The sequence below is a fragment of the Hippopotamus amphibius genome, chromosome 1, assembly GCF_030028045.1.
Source record: "Hippopotamus amphibius kiboko isolate mHipAmp2 chromosome 1, mHipAmp2.hap2, whole genome shotgun sequence".
Taxonomy (NCBI): domain Eukaryota; kingdom Metazoa; phylum Chordata; class Mammalia; order Artiodactyla; family Hippopotamidae; genus Hippopotamus; species Hippopotamus amphibius.
Window position 1 is genome coordinate 238,301,046 of NC_080186.1, and position 23,132 is coordinate 238,324,177.

The 23,132-nt window shown below is 36.2% G+C and overlaps 1 protein-coding gene across 1 annotated transcript in view; it reads left to right on the forward strand.

Annotated features, from left to right (window-relative positions):
• Nucleotides 1–23,132, forward strand: part of HCN1 (hyperpolarization activated cyclic nucleotide gated potassium channel 1) — a 406,279-nt gene that overhangs the window by 341,018 nt on the left and 42,129 nt on the right. The window contains exon 6 of the mRNA XM_057743764.1: nucleotides 14,742–14,982. Within this exon, the coding sequence (XP_057599747.1) occupies nucleotides 14,742–14,982 (241 nt within the window). The remainder of the gene's footprint in view (nucleotides 1–14,741; nucleotides 14,983–23,132) is intronic.

A 23,132-nucleotide genomic window follows, 5' to 3' on the forward strand; every position in this document is an offset into this window, starting at 1 on the left:
AGGAGATTAAAGCAGGTACTTTACTTGTTAGTCAGTGTTTGGAAAAATGTTTAAAACATTTTCAAGCATTAAGATTTGTATGGGCTAATTTACTCATACACGCAACTATCTTGCAAGTTAGAGGACAAACCACCAGATCAACATAAGCCAGCTGGAAATGCTGAGGGAATTTGTTTTTCATTTCCCCATGTGCTTCCTTTAAAAAAATAGAACGTGTACTTAATTTACAACTCACCTTCCAAATTTATTGTATTATTAGGGCAGCTTTATTATAAGAATCCTATGTTTTATTCCTTGACTTTGGCCAAAAGGGAATTTCACTGGCTATGCCCTTAGACTATCTGTCATTTTTATCTTCTGAACCCCTGTACCCACTTTGACTTTGATCTTTAATAACCAGTTCCCCTCTCAACTTTTTTTTTTTTAATCTGACCTAATAGCTTCTTGCCAAAGTACTCTGAAGTCTTGTTGCTTTGCAATTTTATAAAATATATAGTCTTTACCATTCACTTGATTTTAACAGATACTCTTTTATAATACAGCTGTTAGTTATAATGGTAAATAATAGATAACATTTAGTGAACTGAAATACTTTCCTTGTGTTATTTAATCATCACAATTATCTGTGATAGAGTTGCTAATGTGATCTCCATTTTACAGGCGAAAAGATTAAGATTTGAAGAGTGTAAGTCAATTTCTACAGGCACTGGGTGAGGTAGTTTTGTTATCAGGGACTAAGCCCAGATACATACACACACACACACACACACACACACACACACACACACACACACACACACACACACACACACACACAGGAAAGAGAGCGAGTTTAATCCATGTTTATTTATTTTTTATGATTATCTTATAATGAATACATACATCTATATCTTCCTTCCTCAACTAGATGTAAACTTTCAGATACTTCCTTATTTTAGGAATGATGGTTTCCACATCTGACTGCTTATGACTTGAAATATGTTTTTAAAAACAGAGATTTAGAGTCACTTATCCCCTGAAGATTTAGATTCAGATTCTCTGAATCTGAATGGGAGCCTCGTGAACTGTGTCTTAGAAAAATATCATAAATACATCCAGGGAGGAGAATGCCATCTGTGGCAGGTCACCAAAGTCATTTTTTTTTTTCTTTTTGACACTGTCTTCCAGAGTGTTCTTTATTTTATTTATTTATTGCCTCACAAACGTCGCGTAGTGGTCTTAACGGTAATGGTCACAGGTGCCTTTCTTAGAGGTTTTTGGTGAGGTCACTTAAAAAGCTGGTTAGCAATTTCCAGATATTGACTTACTCTTCTGACAAGTCTTAGGATCTAAATCTAATCTTTCCAAGAGTCAAAATAAACCATGTTTTATTCGTCTATGAAAGTTTCACATTCTGTTTCATTCTTTTCAAAGCATATATAAATATTAAAAAATTATACCTTGTTGGGTTCTTCAATACATAATCTATTTAACATGAAGATTTTTAAAACATCTAGAACTGTATTACTTCCCAAATTCCCTTACATATTAGATCATGTTTCTTTTGCAGTCATGCTCTCTGTCCAGTATAAGGATAATGTGAATCACATTATGTGTGTAATTTTTAATTTTCTAGTAGTTACATTTTAAAAATAAAAAGAAATATGTGAAATTAAGTATGATGAATTTTAACTAATATATTCAACATATAATTTCAACAGGTAATCAATATAAAACCATCATCCATGAGATAGTTTACATTCATTTTTTATATTAAGCCTTCAGAATCTGGTGTATTTTTTAATTGAAGTATAGTTGATTTACAGTGTTGTGTTAGTCTCAGGTGCACAGCACAGTTGTTCCGTTATACATACGTATAGATATGTAGGTGTAGCTACTCTTTCTCAGATTCTTTTCTCTTATAGGTTGTTACACAATATTGAGCATAGTTCCCTGTGCTGCACAGGCGGAGCTTGGTGGTTACCTATTTCATATATAGTCGTGTGTGTATGTGAATCCCAGCCTCCTAGTTTATCCCTCCCAGTCCCTCTCCCCTTTGGTAACCATAAGTTGCTTTCTATGTCTCTGGGTCTATTTCTGTTTTATAAATAAGTTCATTTGTATCTTTTTTTTAGATTCCACATTCAAGCAATGTCATATGATATTTGTCTTTCTCTGTCTGGTTTACTTCATTTCGTATGATCGTCTCTAGGTCCATCCATGTTGCTGCAAATAGCATTATTTCATGCTTTCTTAATGGCTGATTAAAGCCTCTTTGAAACTGATTTGACTCACCTATACTGCTGGGTTAATAACATAGCTATTTCATTGGGTTGTTATAATTAAAGGAGAGAACACAAAGCATTTAATAAATATTAGCTACCACCATCATCACAGTCATTATACTACAGTTAGACGAGTGCTGTTTAACCACTTGCTGATAATGGCTTCTTTGAAAATCCTGTGAAAGCTCCATCTGCCTCACATAAGACACTAACACAGTTTACATGTGTTCACATAAAACTTCAGCAGGTTCAGGACAGCCGCCTGAAGTCCAACACCCTTGTTAAGTGTCTTTAGGCCCCAGGTTTACCATGCTTACTTTTTTATTAATCGTTGTATAAATTCAGCCACCCACAGCCCATTATCCCACTTTATCGTTTGTGAGTATGTCATGGGGCTGTGTGAGGAGATGAGTTCATGCTGACTAGGAGGCTTATTTATCAGTATCCCCCCAAATCATTTAGTCATGCTTCAAGATCGCATTTGTTTTCTTCCATACTTACATTTTACACTAATTTCTGGTGCAGAGGAAGTGCATCTTATTTACCAGGCATATAAATGATTGTTGATAATTGAAGATAAAATTAGATTAGTACATAAAAGAAACATTATTTCTCTTAGTTTTCGAAATAATTTTTGGCTAATTATTGTTCAAGCAGCTATATTTTCATAGCAATTGGATCACATATAATAAACACAAACAAAGATCCTTTTTACATATTTTAACTAGAATTTTGTATTTTCGAAGAATTCCCATAAGAATAAATATACTGACCTGTAATAATCTGCCCTGAAATTATGTATGCTGCATAAAATGGGGCATTCAAATTAGATAAAAATGTAAATAATTTTAGAAATATATTGAAGCAAAAGGCAATAGATATATGCCTGAAATGGGGGAAGTTTTAGATTTTGAGTTATGAAATACTAAAAGTGACTATTTATTTCCATTCCAAAGCACAAAGAATTGCAAAACATAAGGGTATAGGTTAATTTTAGTGCTAAGCTTTAGTGACTTTGATCCAGGTAATAGGGAGTTCCATATTGATTGAACAATGGTTAGTTAGAAGTCAAATATAATGATGAGTTTCTCAGACGTATTCAAGCTCTGGGGCTTGGGCAATGTATTTCCTCTCTCTGAGCTCCATTATCTTTGTTCTTTTGTACATGTGGGGAAATAAAACCAAATTCATTTTTATTCTTTGGTTGTTCTCCTCCAGGAATAAATGAGACATAATATGTGAAGTACCTGCTCAAGATGGGTGCTCACTAAATCTTGTTCCCTTTCTTTTTCTTTCCATATCCCATCTTTAACTTATCCAATTAAATTGCAGTGTTCTTTGGGGGCTGTGCAGGGAGAAGCAGAGATGTCATTGAAGAAACATTTCTTAAAAGGGAGAAGTAAAGGGCACACATTGACCCTGTCGCCTGTAACACAGGACATACCCCCACAAACAACAACATCAGATACGGGTCTCCCTTTCTCTTCTTGCATTCCCTTGCTTTATGGTTCAAAGATCTGATTCTAATGATTTACGAAGCCAGTCAGGTAGCCTAATTGTATGAAGTAGCATGTTTTTAAAAAACTGTGGCAGACTGGAGCATGGATGCCAGTGGAAAACCATCAGATTCAGATCTTTAAAAATAATTGCTGTTGGGAAATGAAAACAGCCAAGTGTGTAGCCATCAGTTTGCCACCTCACATGTCAGGTTCTGAAAATGGGTAAAGTTTGAAGGAACAGATTTACGATTCACATCAGAATCTTCAGGTTTGTAGTGATTCTAGATATGTGCAAAGGTAAGATGACTTAGAATCCATTAAAACCCTAAGTTAGGGAACGGGGCTGCCCAACAAACCGTAGCTCTTCTTGCAAGTGTGTGGTCCTTGGCATGTTACTCAACATCTTCTGTGAAGTGGGGTGGTAATAATACCTAAGGCATAGGATTTTGCGAGGATAAAATAAACCCCTGTAGAGCTTTATTTAAAGCAATACCTGGAACCAACAAGAACTCAATAAATATTGTCTTATTTTTATTGTATTCATTCTTAAAATTATTTCTGCCTTAAAGAAACCCCAACACATCCAGTTACTCTGGTTTGATTCTAACTACCCCAGGCTACTGAACTGAAAAAAAACTAGGACAACATCAGCAGCACCATTTTATAGGGTGTTCTAGGTCATAAAGTGTCATTTGATATAGGTTTGACTATACGTATTTACTTGTTTCTGAAGTTAACATAGAAGTATTCACATTGGATGCCATTTGAATGTGTGTCTGATTTAAGTTCTTAGAAGGAAGCGCTTGTGTGCTCTGCACAGTCTAAAAATACAGGGTGTGTTGGGTGTGGGAATTTAGCAATGTTCACAGCAGCTCTGCCTTGTTAAGATTACTCTGTGATTCAGTATTGTGATGATGGTAATTATATTGATACTGACCACACTTAAACCTTTTTAGAGCTATGCTATGTGTTATAAAATAATGTAGACTGGAGGAGAACTAAATGTTTCACAAAATGGAACTTTCCACAATGATGCTTAAGTTATCAATAAAGAATTGTAGTGGTAGAAGGAACCTTAAAATGTTGCTGTTCTTTTTTAATAACAAAGAAGGTGTTGCCTAAAATTTCCCCAGGTTTCAGAATATGCATGATTCCAAAGTGCAGATTTATGGTTAAAACAAATCCTTCTCGAAGGAATCTGAATATATCAAATCCCATTTTTTTCTTATTGTCATAAAGTTAAACAAACTAGAAATCGAATTACCAACAAAACAATAACAATAGAAGATATCATTGAGAGCGAAAAGGCAAACCACAGATGGGGAGGATATATTTGCAATGCAGATCCCAACAAAGAGCTTGTGTCAAGAACATAAAAAGAACTCCTTCAGTAGAAAAAGCAGGGAAAACTATTGACTGGACACTTCACCAAACAAGATATTCATCTGACCAATAAGCCTATAAAAATGTGCGTAACAACATTAATCACTGGGGGAGATGTAAAATAAAACCACAACGAGAAAAACAAAAGTTAAATAAGATATCAATAAGATGGCCATCTGCTAGTGGCTACAATTAAAAAGAGTTGATAACATCAAATTTTTCTAAGGATTTTGGACAATTGGAACTTTATATACTGGTGTGTGAGAAAAATAACACGGTGTATGAGAAAAATAATACAATTATTTTAGAAAACTTTTGGCAGTATCTACCAAAGTTAAATATATGCTTATCCTATTACCCAGCAATTCCAGCATAAGGTAAATAGGCAAGAGAAATCAGTGCATGAGGCACTTCAAGAACATTCATAACAGGCTTATTTTATCAGCCTAGAATCGGAAACAACCCAAATGTCATGAAGAGTAGAATGGCAAAATAAATTGTGGTAGAGTGATAAAATGAAATACAGCCTGAAATATAAAGAGTTGCCGCCACACAACATGGGTGAATCACGTGGACATGTGATGAGCCAGGGAAGCAAGACACAGAGGGCTCTGCGGTGTGTGGTGCATGTGTGGGAACTTCACGAACAAACAGAGCTGTGTGTAGTGATGGAAGTCAGAGCTGACACCTCGGGGCGTGACTGGAAAGGAAGCAAGGAGGCCTTCTGAAAAATGTTCTGTATGTGGGTCTGGAAGGTTCTCTAGGTTTACATATTAGAAAAATTCACATACGATTTGTGTGCGTTTAAGATTTGTGTACTTTACTATATCTATGTTATAGTTTTAAAAAGTACACGCTACACTGTGACCCAGCAATGAACATGAACACTCCTGTCGTACTTTAGCAAGATAATGGGAAGGACTGTTGAAAAGAAGCCTTTCATATCTTAACTAAACCAGCATTATGTCGAAGTAAGATCTAATGCAGGGTTCTTCACTGGTGTTGTTTTGTTGTTGTATTATGCTGTTTTTTCATAGATAAAAGTTGATTTATTTGGGATTTGAATAGGAGATTTGTCTGTTTTCCTCTACTTTTTAATGTACTCAATCATTTATTTATATAAGTATAGGCTCAAATTTATCTTATACTTTGGGGTTAAACCAATATAACATTATTTGGTTTGATACTCAAATTGTTACAGCATTATAGCTCTTTCAGTCAGCCTCTCTGAAATATCCTTTTCACTGTGAAGGTATTTGGTTGGCAGTTTTGCTTGTTTGCTTTTTCTCTAGCACTGCCATACTTTCTGGTACAATAAGATGCTTTGGGAAAGAAATGTATTTTTTAAGTTATGAAGTAGATCTGGTAATTTGGAGTACTTTAGTGTTAAGGTCAGGGTCACATTTCTGATTCCTTTAAGGAGTGGACATTCCTCGATTTATTGCGTGTAGATAATACTCCTAACTCAGGCCACACATATCGCTAAAAAACTCATTATAGCAACTGCCATAAAGAATCTGGATGGGGAGTAGAGATATTAATAACTGTGTGTTTTACTTAAGTCAGTGTGCTATAAGGACCTGTGATTGATGGAGGAAGAGCTTTAAAGGTCTTGTTTTACTAATAGAGAGATATTAATAACTTAACTAAATATGTTCTCTCTAAGAAAATGTGCTATAAAGAACTGTGATTGATGGAGAAGCGCTTTTAAAAGTTCTGCTTAACTTCTAGACTCTCTTGATTGTTTCCATTGAACTGTACCCCTCAAAGCAAGCAAACCTCGTGGGAAGAGGGTGAACTTTAAATGCAAATAAGTTTCTGTCCCATTACGTCTTTTTTTTTCAAACATTTGTTAGAATTTACAGTTTAAGTCAGAAATTCTTCAAGTGGAGGTAAAAGTTCCACACAGACAGAGAAAATGAGTTGTATCCCTTCAAGTTAACAATAATACGAAATTATCTTCACAGTGATATAATCAAGGCAGTTCCAGCAGTGCACTGCATATATTTAAAATGTACAGTTTGGTATCCCAATCTCCCAATTCATCCCCGCCCCGAACCCTCCCTGCTTTCCCCACTTGGTGTCCATATGTTTGTTCTCTACATCCGTCTCTATTTCCGCCTCGCAAACCGGTTCATCTTTACCATTTTTCTATAGTCCACATATATGTGTTAATATACAATATTTGTTTTTCTCTTTCTGACTCACTTCACTCTGTATGACAATCTCTAGGTCCATCCATGTCTCTACAAATGTCCCAGTTTCATTGCTTTTTACAGCTGAGTAATATTCCATTGTATGTATGTACCACATCTTCTTTATCCATTCATCTGTTGATGGACATTTAGGTTGCTTCCATGTCCTAGCTACTGTAAATAGTGCTGCATTGAACATGGGAGTGCATGTGTCTTTTTGAATGATGGTGTTCTCTGGGTATATGCCCAGCAGTGGGATTGCTGGGTCATATGGTATTTCTATTTTTAGTTTTGCAAGGAACTTCCATACTGTTTTCCATAATGGCTGTATCAGTTTACATTCCCACCAGCAATGTAAGAGCGTTCCTTTTTCTCCACACCCTCTCCAGCATTTACTGTTTGTAGATTTTCTGATGATGCCCATTCTAACCAGTGTAAGGTGATACCTCATTGTCATGTTCACTTGCATTTCTCTAATAATTAGTGATGTTGAGCAGCTTTTCATGTGCCTCTTGGCCATCCATATGTCTTCTTTGGATAAATGCCTATTTAGGTCTTCCGCCCATTTTTGGATTGGGTTTTTTGTTTTTTTGATATTGAGCTGGATAAACTGTTTATATATTTTGGAGATTAGTCCTTTGTCTGTTGATTCGTTTGCAAGTATTTTTTCCCATTCTGAGGGTTGTCTTTTCGTCTTGCTTATAGTTTCCTTTGCTGTGCAGAAGCTTTTACATTTCATTAGGTCCCACTTCTTTATTTTTGTTTTTATTTCCATTATTCTAGGGGGTGGATCAGAAAAGATCTTGCTGTTGTTTACGTTGAAGAGTGTTCTTCCTATGTTTTCCTCTAGGAGTTTTATAGTGTCTGGCCTTACATGTAGGTCTTTAATCCATTTGGAGTTTATTTTTGTGTATGGTGTTAGGAAGTGTTCTAATTTCATTCTTTTCCATGTCGCTGTCCAGTTTTCCCAGCACCACTTATTGAAGAGGCTGCCTTTTCTCCATTGTATATCCTTGCCTCCTTTGTCATAGATTAGTTGACCGTAGTTTATCTCTGGGCTTTCTATCCTGTTCCATTGATCTATAGTTCTGTTTTTCTGCCAGTACCATACTGTCTTGATCACTGTAGCCTTGTAGTATAGTATGAAGTCGGGAAGCCTGATTCCACCAACTCCATCTTTCCTTCTCAAGATTGCTTTGGCTATTCGGGCGGGGTCTTTTGCATTTTCATACTGGCTATTCGGGCGGGGTCTTTTGCATTTTCATACAAATCGTAAAATTTCTTGTTCTAGTTCTGTGAAAAATGCCATTGGTAATTTGACTGGGATTGCATTGAATCTGTAAATTGCTTTCTGTAATATAGTCATTTTCACAATGTTGATTCTTCCAATCCAAGAACATGGTCTGTCCCTCCATCTGTTTGTGTCTTCTTTGGATTTCTTTCATTAGTGTCTTATAGTTTTCTGAGTGCAGGTCTTTTACCTCCTTGGTTAGGTTTATTCCTAGGTATTTTATTCTTTTTGTTGCAATGGTGAATGGGATTGTTTCCTTAATTTCTCTTTCTAATCTTTCATTGTTAGTGTATAGAAATGCAAGAGATTTCTGGGTGTTAATTTTGTATCCTGCCACTTTACCAAATTCATTGATTAGCTCAAGTAGTTTTCTGGTGGCATCTTTAGGATTTTCTATGTATAGTATCATGTCACACCTGCAAACAGTGACAGTTTTATTTCTTTTTCAATTTGAATTCCTTTTACTTCTTTTTCTTCTCTGATTGCTGTGGCTAAAACTTCCAAAACTATGTTGCATAGTAGTGGCGAGAGTGGACATCCTCGTCTTGTTCCTGATCTTAGAGGGAATGCTTGCAGTTTTTCACCATCGAGAATGATGTTTGCTGTGGGTTTGTCATATATGTCCTTTATTATGTTGAGGTAGGTACCCTCTATGCCCACCTTCTGGAGAGTTTTTATCATAAATGGGTGTTGAATTTTGTCAAAAGCTTTTTCTGCATCTGTTGAGATGATCATGTGGTTTTTATCCTTCAGTTTGTTAATATGGTGTATCACATTGATTGATTTGCATATATTGAAGAATCCTTGCATTCCAGGGATAAACCCCACTTGATCATGGTGTATGATCCTTTTAATGTGTTGTTGGATTCTGTTGGCTAGTATTTTGTTGAGGATTTTTGCATCTAAGTTCATCAGTGATATTGGTCTGTAGTTTTCTTTTTCAGCAGTATCTTTGTCTGGTTTTGGTATCAGGGTGATGGTGGCTTCATAAAATGAGTTTGGGAGTGTTCCTTCCTCTGCAATTGTTTGGAAGAGTTTGAGAAGGATGGGTGTTAGCTCTCCTCTAAATGTTTGATAAAATTCACCTGTGAATCCATCTGCTCCTGGACTTGTTTGTTGGGAGATTTTTAATCACAGTTTCAATTTCATTGCTTGTGATTGGTCTGTTCATATTTTCTAATTCTTCCTGATTCAGTCTTGGAAGGTTATACCTTTCTAAGAATCTGTCCATTTCATCCAGGTTGTCCATTTTATTGGCATATAGTTGCTTGTAGTAACCTCTTATGGTGCTTTTTATTTCTGCAGTGTCCCTTGTAACTTCCCCTGTTTCCTTTCTAATTTTATTTATTTGAGTCCTCTCCCTCTTTTTCTTGATGAGTCTTGCTAGAGGTTTATCGATTTTATTTATCTTCTCAAAGAACCAGCTTGTAGTTTTATTGATTTTTGCTATTGATTTCTTTGTTTCTATTTCATTTATTTCTGCTCTGATCTTTATGATTTCTCTGTGTGTACTAACTTTGGATTTTGTTTGCTCTTCTTTCTCTGGTTTCTTTAGATATAAGGTTAGATTGTTTATTTGGGATTTTTCTTGTTTCTTGAGGTAGGATTGTATCGCTATAAACTTCCCTCTTACAACTGCCTTTGCTGCCTCCCATAGATTTTGGATCATTGTGTTTTCATTGTCATTTGTCTCTAGGTATTTTTTGATTTCCTCTTTGATTTCTTCAGTGATCTCTTGGTTATTTAGTAGCATATTGTTTAGCCTCCATGTGTTTGTGTTTTTTACAGTTTTTTTCCTGTAATTGATTTCTAATCTCATAGTGTTATGGTCAGAAAAGATGCTTGATATGATTTCAGTTTTCTTGAATTTACCAAGGCTTGATTTATGACCCAAAATGTGATCTATCCTGGAGAATGTTCCATGTGCACTTGAGAAGAATGTGTAATTTGCTGTTTTTGGATGTAATGTCCTATAGATATCTATTAAATCAAGCTGATTTATGGTGTCATTTAAAGCTTGTGTTTCCTTATTAATTTTCTGTGTGGATGATCTGTCCATTGGTGTAAGGGGGGTGTTAATGTCCCCCACTATGATTGTGTTCCTGTCGATTTCCTCTTTCATAGTTGTCAGCATTTGCCTTATGTATTGAGGTGCTCCTAATATTGGGTGCATATATGTTTATAATTGTTCTTTCTTCTTCTTGGATGGATCCCTCGATCTTTATGTAGTGTCCTTTCTTGTCTCTTGTAACATTTTTTATTTTAAAGTCTGTTTTATCTGATATGAGTATTGCTACTCCAGCTTTCTTTTGATTTCCATTTGCATGGAATATCTTTTTCCATCCCCTCACTTTCGGTCTGTATGCGTCCCTAGGTCTGAAGTGGGTCTCTTGGAGACAGCATATATATGGGTCTTGTTTTTGTATCCATTCAGCCAGTCTGTGTCCTTTGATTGGTGCATTTAGTCCATTTACATTCAAGGTAATTATCGATATGTATGTTCCTATTATCATTTTCTTAATTGTTTTGTTGTTGTTTCTGTAGGTCCTTCTCTTCTGTTTCCCACTTAGAGAATTTCCTTTAGCATTTGTTGTAGGGCTGGTTTAGTGGTGCTGAATTCTCTTAGCTGTTGCTTGTCTGTAAAGCTTTTGATTTCTCCATCGATTCTGAATGAGATCCTTGTTGGGTAGAGTATTCTAGGTGTAGGTTCTTCCCTGTCATCACTTTAAATATATCGTGCCACTACCTTCTGGCTTGTAGAGTTTTTGCTGTGAAATCAGCTGTTACTCTTATGGGAGTTCCCTTGTATATTATTTGTCATTTTTCCCTTGTTGCTTTTAATAACTTTTCTCTGTCTTTAATTTTTGTCAGCTTGACTACTGTGTGTCTTGGCATGTTTCTCCTTGGGTTTATCCTGCCTGGGACTCTCTGCACTTCCTGCACTTGGGGAGCTATTTCCTTTCCCATGTTAGGGAAGTTTTCAACTATAATCTCTTCCAATATTTTCTCGGGTCCTTTCTCTCTCTCTTCTCCTTCTGGGACCCCTATAATGCAAATGTTGGTGCGTTTAACATTGTCCCAGAGGTCTCTTAGGCTGTCTTCAGTTCTTTTCATTCTTTTTTCTTTATTCTTTTCTGCATCAGTGATGATCACCATTCTGTCTTCCAGGTCACTTATTCATCCTTCTGCCTCAGTTAATCTGCTATTGGTTCCTTCTAGTGTATTTTTCATTTCAGTTATTGTGTTGCATATCTCTGTTTGTTTGTTCTTTAATTCTTCTAGGTCTTTGGTAAACTTTTCTTGCAACTTTTCGATCTTTGCATCCAATCTTTTTTCAAAGTCCTGGATCATCTTCACCATCATTATTCTGAATTCTTTTTCCAGAAGAGTGCCTATCTCCTCTTCATTTAGTTGTTTTTCTGGTGTTTTATCTTGTCCCTTCATCTGGTACAATGTCTTTTGCCTTTTCATTTTCTGTGTCTTTCTGTGGCTGTGATTTTCAGTTCCACAAGTTGAAATACTGCTGATACTGCTTGATTCTGCTATCTGCCCTCTTGTGGAGGATGCTGTCTGGGAGGCTCATGGGTGCTTCCTGATGGGTGGGACTGATGGTGGGTTAGGCTGGGTGGGTGGAGCTCAGTGACACTTTAATCTGCTTGTCTGCCAATGGGTGGGGCTGTGTTCCCACCCTGGCGGTCTTTGGCCTGAGGCGACCCAGCACTGGAGCTTACAGGCTCTTTGGTGGAGCTAATGGTGGACTCTGGGAGGGCTCACGCCACTGAGCACTTCTCAGAACCCCTGCTGCCAGTGCCCCCGTCTCCTGGGTGAGTCACAGATGGCCCCCACCTCCACAGGCAACCCTCCAACACCAGCAGGTAGGTCTGGTTCAGTCTCCTATGGGGTCACTGCTCCTTCCCCCTGGGTCCTGGTAAGCACACTTTTTTGTATGCCCTCCAAGAGTGCAGTCTCCGTTTCCCCCAGTCCTGTGGAGGTCCTGCAATCAAATCCCGCTGGCTTTCAGAGTCTGATTCTGTAGGGATTCCTCCTTCCGTTGCTGGACGCCCAGTTTAGGAAGTCTGACGTGAGGCTCAGAACCCTTAGGACTTCTGCGGTATAACTGTTCTCCAGCTTGTGAGTCACCCACCCAACATTTATGGGATTTGATTTTAACGCGATTGCTCCCCTCCTACCGTCTCATTGCGGCTTCTCCTTTGTCTGTGGATGTGGGGTGGTTTTTTTTAATGAGTTCCAGTGTCTTTCTGTCAATGGTTGTTCAGCAGTTAGTTGTAATTCTGGTGCTCTTGCAAGAGGGAGTGAGCGCATGTCCTCCTACTCCACCATCTTGATTCTTCTCTTCATGTGGATTTTCTATGGAAGTATGTTGAATAGTTAAAAACACATTTTTATATTGATACATGTAAGACTTGTTTCTCAAGCTATTGGCTTGAGAAAGCATTCTATGAGTTTTAAGTAGCCACTTCCCAATATAAACTAGGCTTTGTGAGCAGTTTTTTCCCAATGCCAAAACTCATTTTTTTCCCTTTTTTCCTCCTTCCTTCCTTCTTTTCTTCTTTTTCCCTTCCTTCCATCTACTCACACATGTATGAGTGTTTACTGAGCGCATACGGTGGTCCACCACCCCCACTGCAACTCTTCAGCACCAGTTAAATCAACCACAAATTGCCCAAGATATAGCCACCCATCAGGTCACCTGTGCGCTGTAGGGCTTGGGTGAGGCTGCACCAGCTACTGCAGGCATTATTCGTCTCTTCTTTTTGTTGTTATGTTCACTTTCTGGTTATTGCTGCTGATTTTTAAATATTTTCCAGTCTCCATGAAACCCCACTGTTAGAGGTACTTCTCTGCTCTGCTGACCTCACAACATATTGTTGAGGATGAAACACCTTTTCCATGTTGGACCCAAAATTCTGTGCCCGCTCTATCAGCTGGTATTTTTTAACGATCCTGGAATGATATCAGATTATTTTATGAAGAAGATTGAGGAAACGTTCTTTCCCAGTCTTGGAATCTAGAAGCTTGTATCACCAAAGCAGGAATTCAAATCTCAGACTCTTTTAATATCTCTGAATCTTTTTGCCCTTTTCCCATCTCTTAGCAAAGGTGACTTCATTTAAGCAAGATCACAAATTCAGGTCCAATCCCTTTCTTTTGGGGGCTCACTGGAGAAGATGTTCCTGAGAAATGGCATTGTGGTAAAATTTAGATTCCCATTGTTTATTCTGTCCCGTATCTAACTTTCAGGATTGAAACGGGTTGGTCCAGATCCCTGTTTTGGTTCATAGGGATGGCACTATGTCTAATCTGGACAAGAATCCACAGAATGAAATCAAACATTAAATCTCCTAATTTAGAATTGGCCTAATCCCCGAAATAAAACAAACAAACAATTTAGGAAAAGGAAAATGTGGCCTCTGTCCAGTCCAAAACTTCCAATGAAAACCCAGAAAGTTTGGAAAGAGTAATTTTCTGATTAACCCAGAAACAGATGGAATTTATAATTATAGATTATAGTTAGATTAAAGTCTCTTTTGTGTAATGTGAACAACATCAAGTCTCCTTGCTTTAATGTAAATGACATGAAGAAAAAACATCAAAATGCTGTTGGCATTTTGTTGGCAGCGGGGCCCTGGTTTCAAAACTCCAGTCAGTGTACAAATTAGATTGTTCAACGCAATGGACTATAGACGCAGTAACATCATGGCTAATAGAAAGTGATGTGGTTTCTTTTCTTCATAAAAGCAGATAAAAGGGAGACTAAAACTCTTCCACATTTTCATTCTAATTTTATATAAAGTATAATAAAGGAATGGGAAATTATAAAAAGTGAACTTGTGTATGTTTAATTCACATTTGTTGATGCTTAATATGTGCCTGTACTACTCTATGTGCTGGGAATACATTTCAACACAATAGTAAAACATGGTCCCTGGCTTTGAAGAGATATGTAGATTATTAGGATTTATGTATTTTGGGTTCTTAACTTAAATTGCAATGCTATGCTCTATATAGATTTTAATTGCAGCACATGTTTTTCTTCCTAATATGATTAACCTCTCTCTTAATATTTGTTTACCCTTGCCACGTTTAGGAGATCGTCAACTTCAACTGCCGAAAACTAGTGGCTACGATGCCTCTTTTTGCTAATGCGGATCCTAATTTCGTGACCGCCATGCTGAGCAAGTTGAGATTTGAGGTGTTTCAACCTGGAGATTATATCATACGAGAAGGAGCTGTGGGTAAAAAAATGTATTTCATTCAACATGGTGTTGCTGGTGTCATCACAAAATCCAGTAAAGAGATGAAGCTGACAGATGGCTCTTACTTTGGAGGTTAGTAAAAAGGAAAATGTAACTGAGATGAACTCTAACTTGCTTGCAATATGTGTCTTTATCAGAATTTTGAAGATATCAGAATGGTGATTTGTTGGGTTTGAATATGGAATTGTATTTGAATTCTGACAAAAGTGTCTATAGTGTGTTGACTGGAGAAAATGCACAGCCTAAAAGTTGAGAATTATGTTTTATTTGGCATACAGAACTGAGGACTTTAGCCCGGGACACAGTATCTCAGACAGCTCTGAGAAACTGCTCCAGCGAGGTGAGGGGGCAGCCTGGGTACATAGGAGTTTTTGCAACAAAGACCAGGTAGTTGGAACATCAAAAGATTATTGTTAATTAAAGAAAACCAGACACCTCAAGTTAAGGAATTTAGTACTTTTCTGTGTATGGGAAGGTGCAAGAGTCTGGGCTCCCTGAAATTTTTCCTCTGCTGTGCACCTCAGCTCTCTGGGGCCAGCATCCTGTGCTTTCTCCCCTGCGCCTCCGCAGGGTGCACCCTCGGGGCAGCTGCAGCAGCTGACAGCTAGATGGCGGGCGTCCTGCTTCTACCGCGAGCTCCCCCAGAGCTCACCATTGCGCGGTTGGGATGTGACGGCTAGATGCCTGCAACATCCCTTGTTTCCTGATAGGGCAGACAACATTTTTTCATTGATAAGTGGCCTGTTTTCACATGTCAGTGTCACATGTTCATTGCATATGCATTTACTCTGTATTAGTTACAGTATCATCTCATCCTCTTAAACTGGAACCAAGTAACAGTGGCTTAAACGAATGGAAAGTATATTTTTCTCTCACACAGAAGTCCCAGGAGGGCTAGATGTCTCTCTCCAAGACAGTTTTCAGGCACCCAGATTTCATTTATTTTGCTGGTCTGCCATCCTCTAGAGTATTTTTCTCATTTATACAGGAGGAATTGGTTCCTCTCCACACTATGGACCGGAGGAGGGGAGAAGGGGACGGAGGAAGTAAAGAGTGAGCAATTTCTCTTTAGACATGTGCCCAGAATGGCCAGCATCACTGATATCCACGTCCAGGTGGCCAGAATTTAGTTACAAGAGTACCTTTAGGTACCAGGAAGGCTGAGAAATGTAGCTTCTAGTTGAGGGGTGTATTAGTCAGGGTTCTCTAGAGAAACAATGACAAAAAGAAAGTATTCAAATCAAATTAGTAAGAATTGAGAACCAGGCAATGAATTCATTTTGATTTTAAAATAATAATAACAGTAATAATAATAATAAGCCGAGTTTCTTCAATAACAGCTGAAAATAATTTCTTGGGAAAGGCTTTAATTTTATTAAATGCATTTTTGGAATGTTTCAAAATAACCATAAGGCTCTCATTCATTAATCTATTGCGGCTGAGTAACACTTATCAGCTCAAAATAATTCACTTCTTTAACTTTCTCTTCATTCACTAAGGATAATTTTGAAGTTTTCATCTTTCCCTGTCTTCCGACTCTTCTTCCCTGTCACGATTCTGCATTGCCTCGTCAGCCCCTTACACTTTGGTGCAGATTATGCTAAGAAAAAAAAAGAGAGAGAGAGAGGAAATTAGGAAAAGCTAAGAACTTTAAAAACTGTACTTTAGAAAGCACAAAGGATTAGCGTTTAAATGAAGAAAAAATAGAATTTGAAAGCTAATGGAAATAAATGAAAGCTGATAGTAAGAAATAAAAGTACAGTCCAGCTTTTTGGAGAGGTGGTTTGAGGGAAAAACATTTTTGAGGCAAAAATGTTTTTGAGGCAATTAATGGAGGTGTGACAAATATATAAAAGTTTAGAAAGGAATTTCTGAAAGTTGTTATGCATTAAGAATATATTTCTACACCTGACGTGTGTTTTTTGAATTCAAAGGAGGCTTTAATTACTAGACATTCTATTTGCTAATATGACAAAGGCTGGTGTACTTCCCTGGATTTATATGGATTAAACTATTAGTAAAGTCAGTTTCATGAGTGAGTGTCCTTGTGTTGAACCCTAGGATCCTTTGAGGGATTAAAAACTACTTTGTCATAATGTAGTCTTTCTTTAACACGTAGCATCTCTGTCTGTAAGTGAGATTGGTCTGTAATTTTGTTGTTATAGTGGTTATTTTTATGATGCCCTAGATGACTTTGAATGTAAGCTTTTGCTCACTTCTTAGAGTAAGAAAACTTTTTTAAAAATGTATTCTCTTTTTTAAGGAAGTTGAAATAATCTAGGCATTATCTGTTAGGTGAAGCCTTGTTAGATTTCACAAGTAAAACCACATGTGCCTGATCTCTGTCATCTATAGGTATTAAAATTCTCAGGTTTTCTACTCCTTTATGAGTAATTGTTCAATTCATCTGTCAATTGTTCATAACACAGAAAAGCTTAAAAAAAAAACTGATGCCTGAGTCAAAATTGCACCCTAGTTTCTGATGGAATTTAAAGGAGATCCAAACATCATCATGTAAAAAAAAATCCCCAGAAGATTCCAAATAATTTTCAAATTATATGTTTGTACTTAATTCCCTTTTTATTTTCAATAGACTTTAATTTTTAATTTTAGAACAATTTTAGATTTACAAAATTATTACAAAGATTATATAGGGAATTCCTATTTATCCCACACCCAGTTTCCCTATTATTATTTTCCATTACTGTGATACATTTGTCACAATTAATGAACCAATATTGACACCGTATTATTAATAAATACTTAATAAAGCGTATACTTTATTCAAATGTTCCTGGTTTTTATCCAGTGTCTTTTTTCTGTCAAGATCCCATTCACAATACCACATTACATTTAGTAGTAACGTCCTCTAGTTTGCTCTTGGTTTTTAAAGTTACTAAGATTTTCTTTGGTCTTGATGAACTCGGCAGTTTTGAGGAGCCCTGGTAATTATGTGTGTCTTCTAGAATGTTCCTTATTTGGGATTTGCATGAGGATTTTCCCATGATTAGACTGAGGTGAGTTTGAGGGGGAGCAGGATGAAGTGCCTTTCTCTTCACCTTATGTCCGTGGTCTGTTCCATGAATACGTCTTTCCACTGTTGATGTTAACCTTGATCACCTAGTTTGTCAGACTTCTCCACCGTCAAATTACTCTGTTTTTCCCTCCCATTCCATACTCTGCTGTTTGGAAAGTAACCACTATGCACAGTTCACGACTAAGAACTGAGGAGCAATGCTCCAGGAGGGCATAGTATATACATAAATTATTTGAAATTTTTCTAAACAGGAAATTTATTTACTCTCTCACATTTATTTATTTATTCAACCATCTTTATATCAATATGGACACTGGGATATTTATGTTGTAATTTGGGTTATAATCCAATACTACTTTATTAACTCTTTTGCTCAAATTTTTTCAGCTTTGGCCCTTTGGACCTCTTTCAGTTGGCCCCTGTATCCCTCCGAAATACCCCATTATTATGGATTTGGGGTTTTGTTTGTTTTGTTTTGAGATTTTTCGTAGTTTCCAGCACTAGTTGATGCTCCAGGCTCATCTTATATGTTTCCTTACTCGGTCTTAGAATCAGCCATTGTTCCAAGGATCCCTGGTTCCTTTCGTTGGAGACTGGTTTTGGAAGCCACATTCTGGACGCTAGGTGGACTCATTACTACTGGTTATCATTACTTCCAGGTTCTCTCAGCTGACGTGTGTGTGTGTGTGTGTGTGTGTGTGTGTGTGTGTATTTCTGGGTGTAGCCATCTGTATCTAAATTAAGCTAAATGTGAGTCCATACTGATATTTCCAAGCCCAGTCCGTTGCCACATAGATTATTCTAGCCTCTTCCCCGTGTTCATCTGTAGTGCACCCTCGACAGTACGAAATCTGGTTCCTGCAGTCCACCATCCATCTACTTAATTGTTCAGGTCTGGTACAGGTGTGTAGTCATTTTGGAATTGTTAACCAGGACATCCATGGGAAATAACTTTATCAACTAGAGTACAAGTCTTGCATACAGTTCCTTCTGCATCTTCATTTTCAAAGATACTTAGGTGAGCATCTTATTCCCCCACCTCCTTCACTGAGGTTGTTTCGTACACTTGTCATATATTTATATTCTTTTGTTACATTCTGCATTCTATCCTAAGAACTCCTGACTACCTAAATTATTTCTTTTTTAATTTCCATATCATCAGATTTACTTTTTCGTACTGTAAAGTTTTACAGGCTTTGACAAATGCTTACTGTCTTATATTCACCATTACAACATCGTACAGAATAGTTTCCTCACCTTCAAAAATCCCGTTTATTAGCTATTCAACCTTCCCCTGCTACCAAACCCATGGCAACCACTCATCTGTTTACTATCTCAAGAGTTTTTTATTATCTAAAATGCTATATAATTAGAATCATATAGTGTGGTATCAGTTTGAAAAAATTTTTATCCCAATAGTTTATTACTGTACTATAGGAAATTGTGTTGTATATTAACTTTTTATGCAGACCTTTCTATACTTTTAGTTATAGGAGTTTTCTTGGTCAATTCTTTCAGATTATCATCATTTACAATCATGTCATCTACAAATAGAGTTTTACTTCTTCATTTCCAATCCATATACCTTTTATTTTATTTCCTTATTTTACTGGAGAGGACTTCCAGTACTACCATGTACTGGAGTGGAAAGAGAGAAGATCTTTGCCCTTATTCTTAGTCTTCCTAGAGAATTTTTTCCCCTTGATTTTGGAGTAAAGCATCTACTTTCTCACTATTAGGTATGATGCTATTTGAAAGTGGGATTTTTTGTTTGTTTTTGTTTGGTTTTCTATAGCTATTCCTTATCAAATTGAGGAAGTTCTTGCCTATTACTGCTTTTCTGAGCCTTTTTTTTTTTTTAGTCATGAATGGATGTTGTATATTATCATTTTTTCTGTACCATATGCCATTTTTTTCTGAAATCATATGGTTTTTCTTTCTTAGCCTATTCATGTGGTGGTTACATTCATTGAATTTGATTTTGAATATTGAACTAGTCTTGCGCACCTGAAGTAATTTTAATGTATAAAAATGTATTAAAATATGCAAAAATAATTAGATAAACTTTCTAACTTATCACAATTTTTATGTCTGTGTTCCTGAGAGACAGTGCTGTGTACTTTTTTTTCTTTCCTGAACTGTATTTTTATGGATTTTGCTTTAGGATAATTCTCATCCAAGAGAACAGGATAGGAATTGTTCCCTCTGCTTCTGTTTTCTGGAAAAGGTTGTGGAGAATTGGTATCACTGCTTCCTTAAATATTTGGTAGAATGTACTGGGGAAAACATCTCATGATTTAATTTCTGCAAGGTTATTATTTTTTTCAATTTTTAAAATAGATATAAGGTTATCTAGGTTATCTCTTTCTCATTGTGTTAATATTGTTAGTTTGTACTTTCCAGAAATTACTCCATTTCATCTGAGTTATCAAATTATAGGAATAAAGTTTTTTGCGCTATTCCTTAGTTATCCTTTTCAATCATCCCGTTACCAGTATGATGAGTACTCTTCCATTTATGATGCTGATAATTGGCGTGTTCTCTTTTATTCTTAGCCAGCTTTCCTAGAAAATTTATTAAACCCTTTTAAAGAACTAGATTTTGCTTTTATTGATTTTCTCAATTGTTTTGTGTTTTCAATTGTATTGATTTCTGCTCTAATTGTTATTTCCTTATACTTTGCTTTAGACTTAAATTGCCCTTCTTTCCCTACTTTGCTGCAGTGGAAGCTCCGATCATAGATGTAACATCTTTCTTCATAAGATGTATGTGTTTAATGCTATATGCTATAAAACTTTCTTTAAGTATTGCTTTTCCTGTCTCCTACAAATTTGATGTCATATTTTAATTTTCTTTAGTTCAAAATATTTGTTTAATTTCTGTTGAGACTTTTTCCATAATATATATTCTATTAAAGTGTTTTAAATATTTGGGAATTTTCCAGCTATTTTGCTGTTGTCTCTTTCTAATTTAATTCCACTGCGGCCTGCAAGTTTGCTTTGTCTGATTCCCATTATTTTATATTTTCTAAATTGTATTTGATGGCTCTGAGTGTTGAAGCATGTTCCATGTGAACTGCTATTGGATGGAGCGTTCTGTAGATGTCAGTTAGATCAGTTTCACTGACAGTGTCACTCAGGCCAACTACACATCTGCTGATTTTTAGCCACTTGATCTACTACTTAGTAAAAGAAGGGTGTTGACGTCTCCAGTTATAACAGTGAATGTATCTGTTTCTCTTGCAGCTCCATCAACTTTTCCCTGAAGCATTTTGACATTCTCTTTGGATGCATACATGTTTAGGATTGTTCTATCTTCTGGGAAAATTGACCCTTTTTTGTTATAAAATACGCTGCTTAATTCCTGATCACTTTTCTTGTCCTGAAATCTGCTTTGTCTGAAATTAGTATCGCTCCCCCAGCTGTCTTTTGGTTAATATTAGCATGATATATTTTTATAGGCAGTTACTTTTTTTTTTTAAGTTTTTTTTTTTTTGAGTGTAGCAAAATACTCAAACATAAAAATCATCCTCTTAACTGTCTGTCTGCTTCACATGTGATTCAGGCACCTGAGAGCATTAGCAGTTCTTCCCTCCTGTCTCTTGGAGCTTTGCTCTCATTAATTTCTTTTACTTCATTTACTTATTGTTACTATTATTACTTTAAACAAACAACTTTATTTTAGATTAATTAAGGAAAAGAACAATAAGAAATTTTATTTTTCCCTCATTTATTCCTTCTTCAACCTTTCTTTCTTTAGATCCAAGTTTCTGATCTATATTATCTCCTCCTGCTTCAAGAAAATCTTGTAACATTTCTTACAGTGCACGTCTGCTAACAGTGAATTACCTTAGTTTTTATTTGAGAAAGTTTTTTTCTCCTTCACTTTGAAGGGTGATTTTGCTGAATATAGAATTCTAGGTTGATGAGTGTTTATGTTCAACATTTTAATATTTTATTCTGCTTACCTTTTGTTTGTATGATTTCCGACAAGAAGTTCACTGTAATTTTTATCCTTGTTCCTCCATACGGATGATGTTTTCTCTCCTCTGGCTTCTTTCAAACTTTTCTCTTTGCCTTTGTTTTTTTGCAGTTTGAATATGATAGCCTGGGGTACTTTTTTTTTTTTTTTTTTTTTTGATCTGAGCTTCCTGAATCTGTGTTTGGTGTTTGTCATTATTTTTTTAAAATTCTCAACCACTATTACTTCAAAATTTTATTCAGCTTTGATCTCTTTTATCCTCACAGAATTTACGTTATACATGTGTCATGTCTTTTGTAATCACCCCACTTCGTGGCTCCACTGTCTCCGGCTCCGGTGAGCAGACCTCTGCTGAGACATGCCAGATTCGTGTCTCTCCAGATGTTTGGTTGGCCATTTGCTCTGGAACCTGAGTCTCTGATGGTTGCAGGATAAGTCACTGCTCTTCTATTTGCACAGCATTTTCTTGTCAGGAAGAAGGGAGTGATACCTTCCATCATGTCGAAACAAAAACAAAAAGTCCCTTCTTATTTGTTTAATCTCCTCTAGATCTCTGTGCCTTTCCTCTTCCTAATCTTGTTCTTTTTTATTTTCTTAATATTTTCAGAATTGCTTATATTAAATATTTGTTATTTTTTCAAAGAAAGAGTTTTTATTTTTGCTTTTTATTTCACTAATTTCTATATTTTTTCTGTACAAAACTGTTCTTTCATTTCATTTTAGTTTTTGCTTTTTTTCTTTTAGTTTCTTGAATTTAAAAACTAGTATATTTATTTTCAACCACTCTTCATCTTTGATGACTGCAATTTATAGTACACGTAAATCTGGCTATACTGCTTTGGTTAAATTCCATTGCATTTTTAATATAGTGATTCATTATTGCTTTTTAAAAATAGATTGCACTTTCCATCTGGATTCATTGTATAGTACATGAGTTATGTTTTATTTAAATTCTTCTTAAAATTTTTAAATGGAAACATTTGGGGATGGAATGGTGGAGAGAAAAGAAGCACATATAATATGTTTGAATAGGAAAATTACAGAATATCAAAGATGTTAGCTAAATTGTATTGACAATACATGCTGTGTAAGAAAGATGAGATTAAATGAGATTTATTTTAAAAGAGGAATGAGATGGTCTTCAATTACTAAACGTAATTATAAATACCAAAATGTAATTCTGTATAAAATATATTTTTCTCCA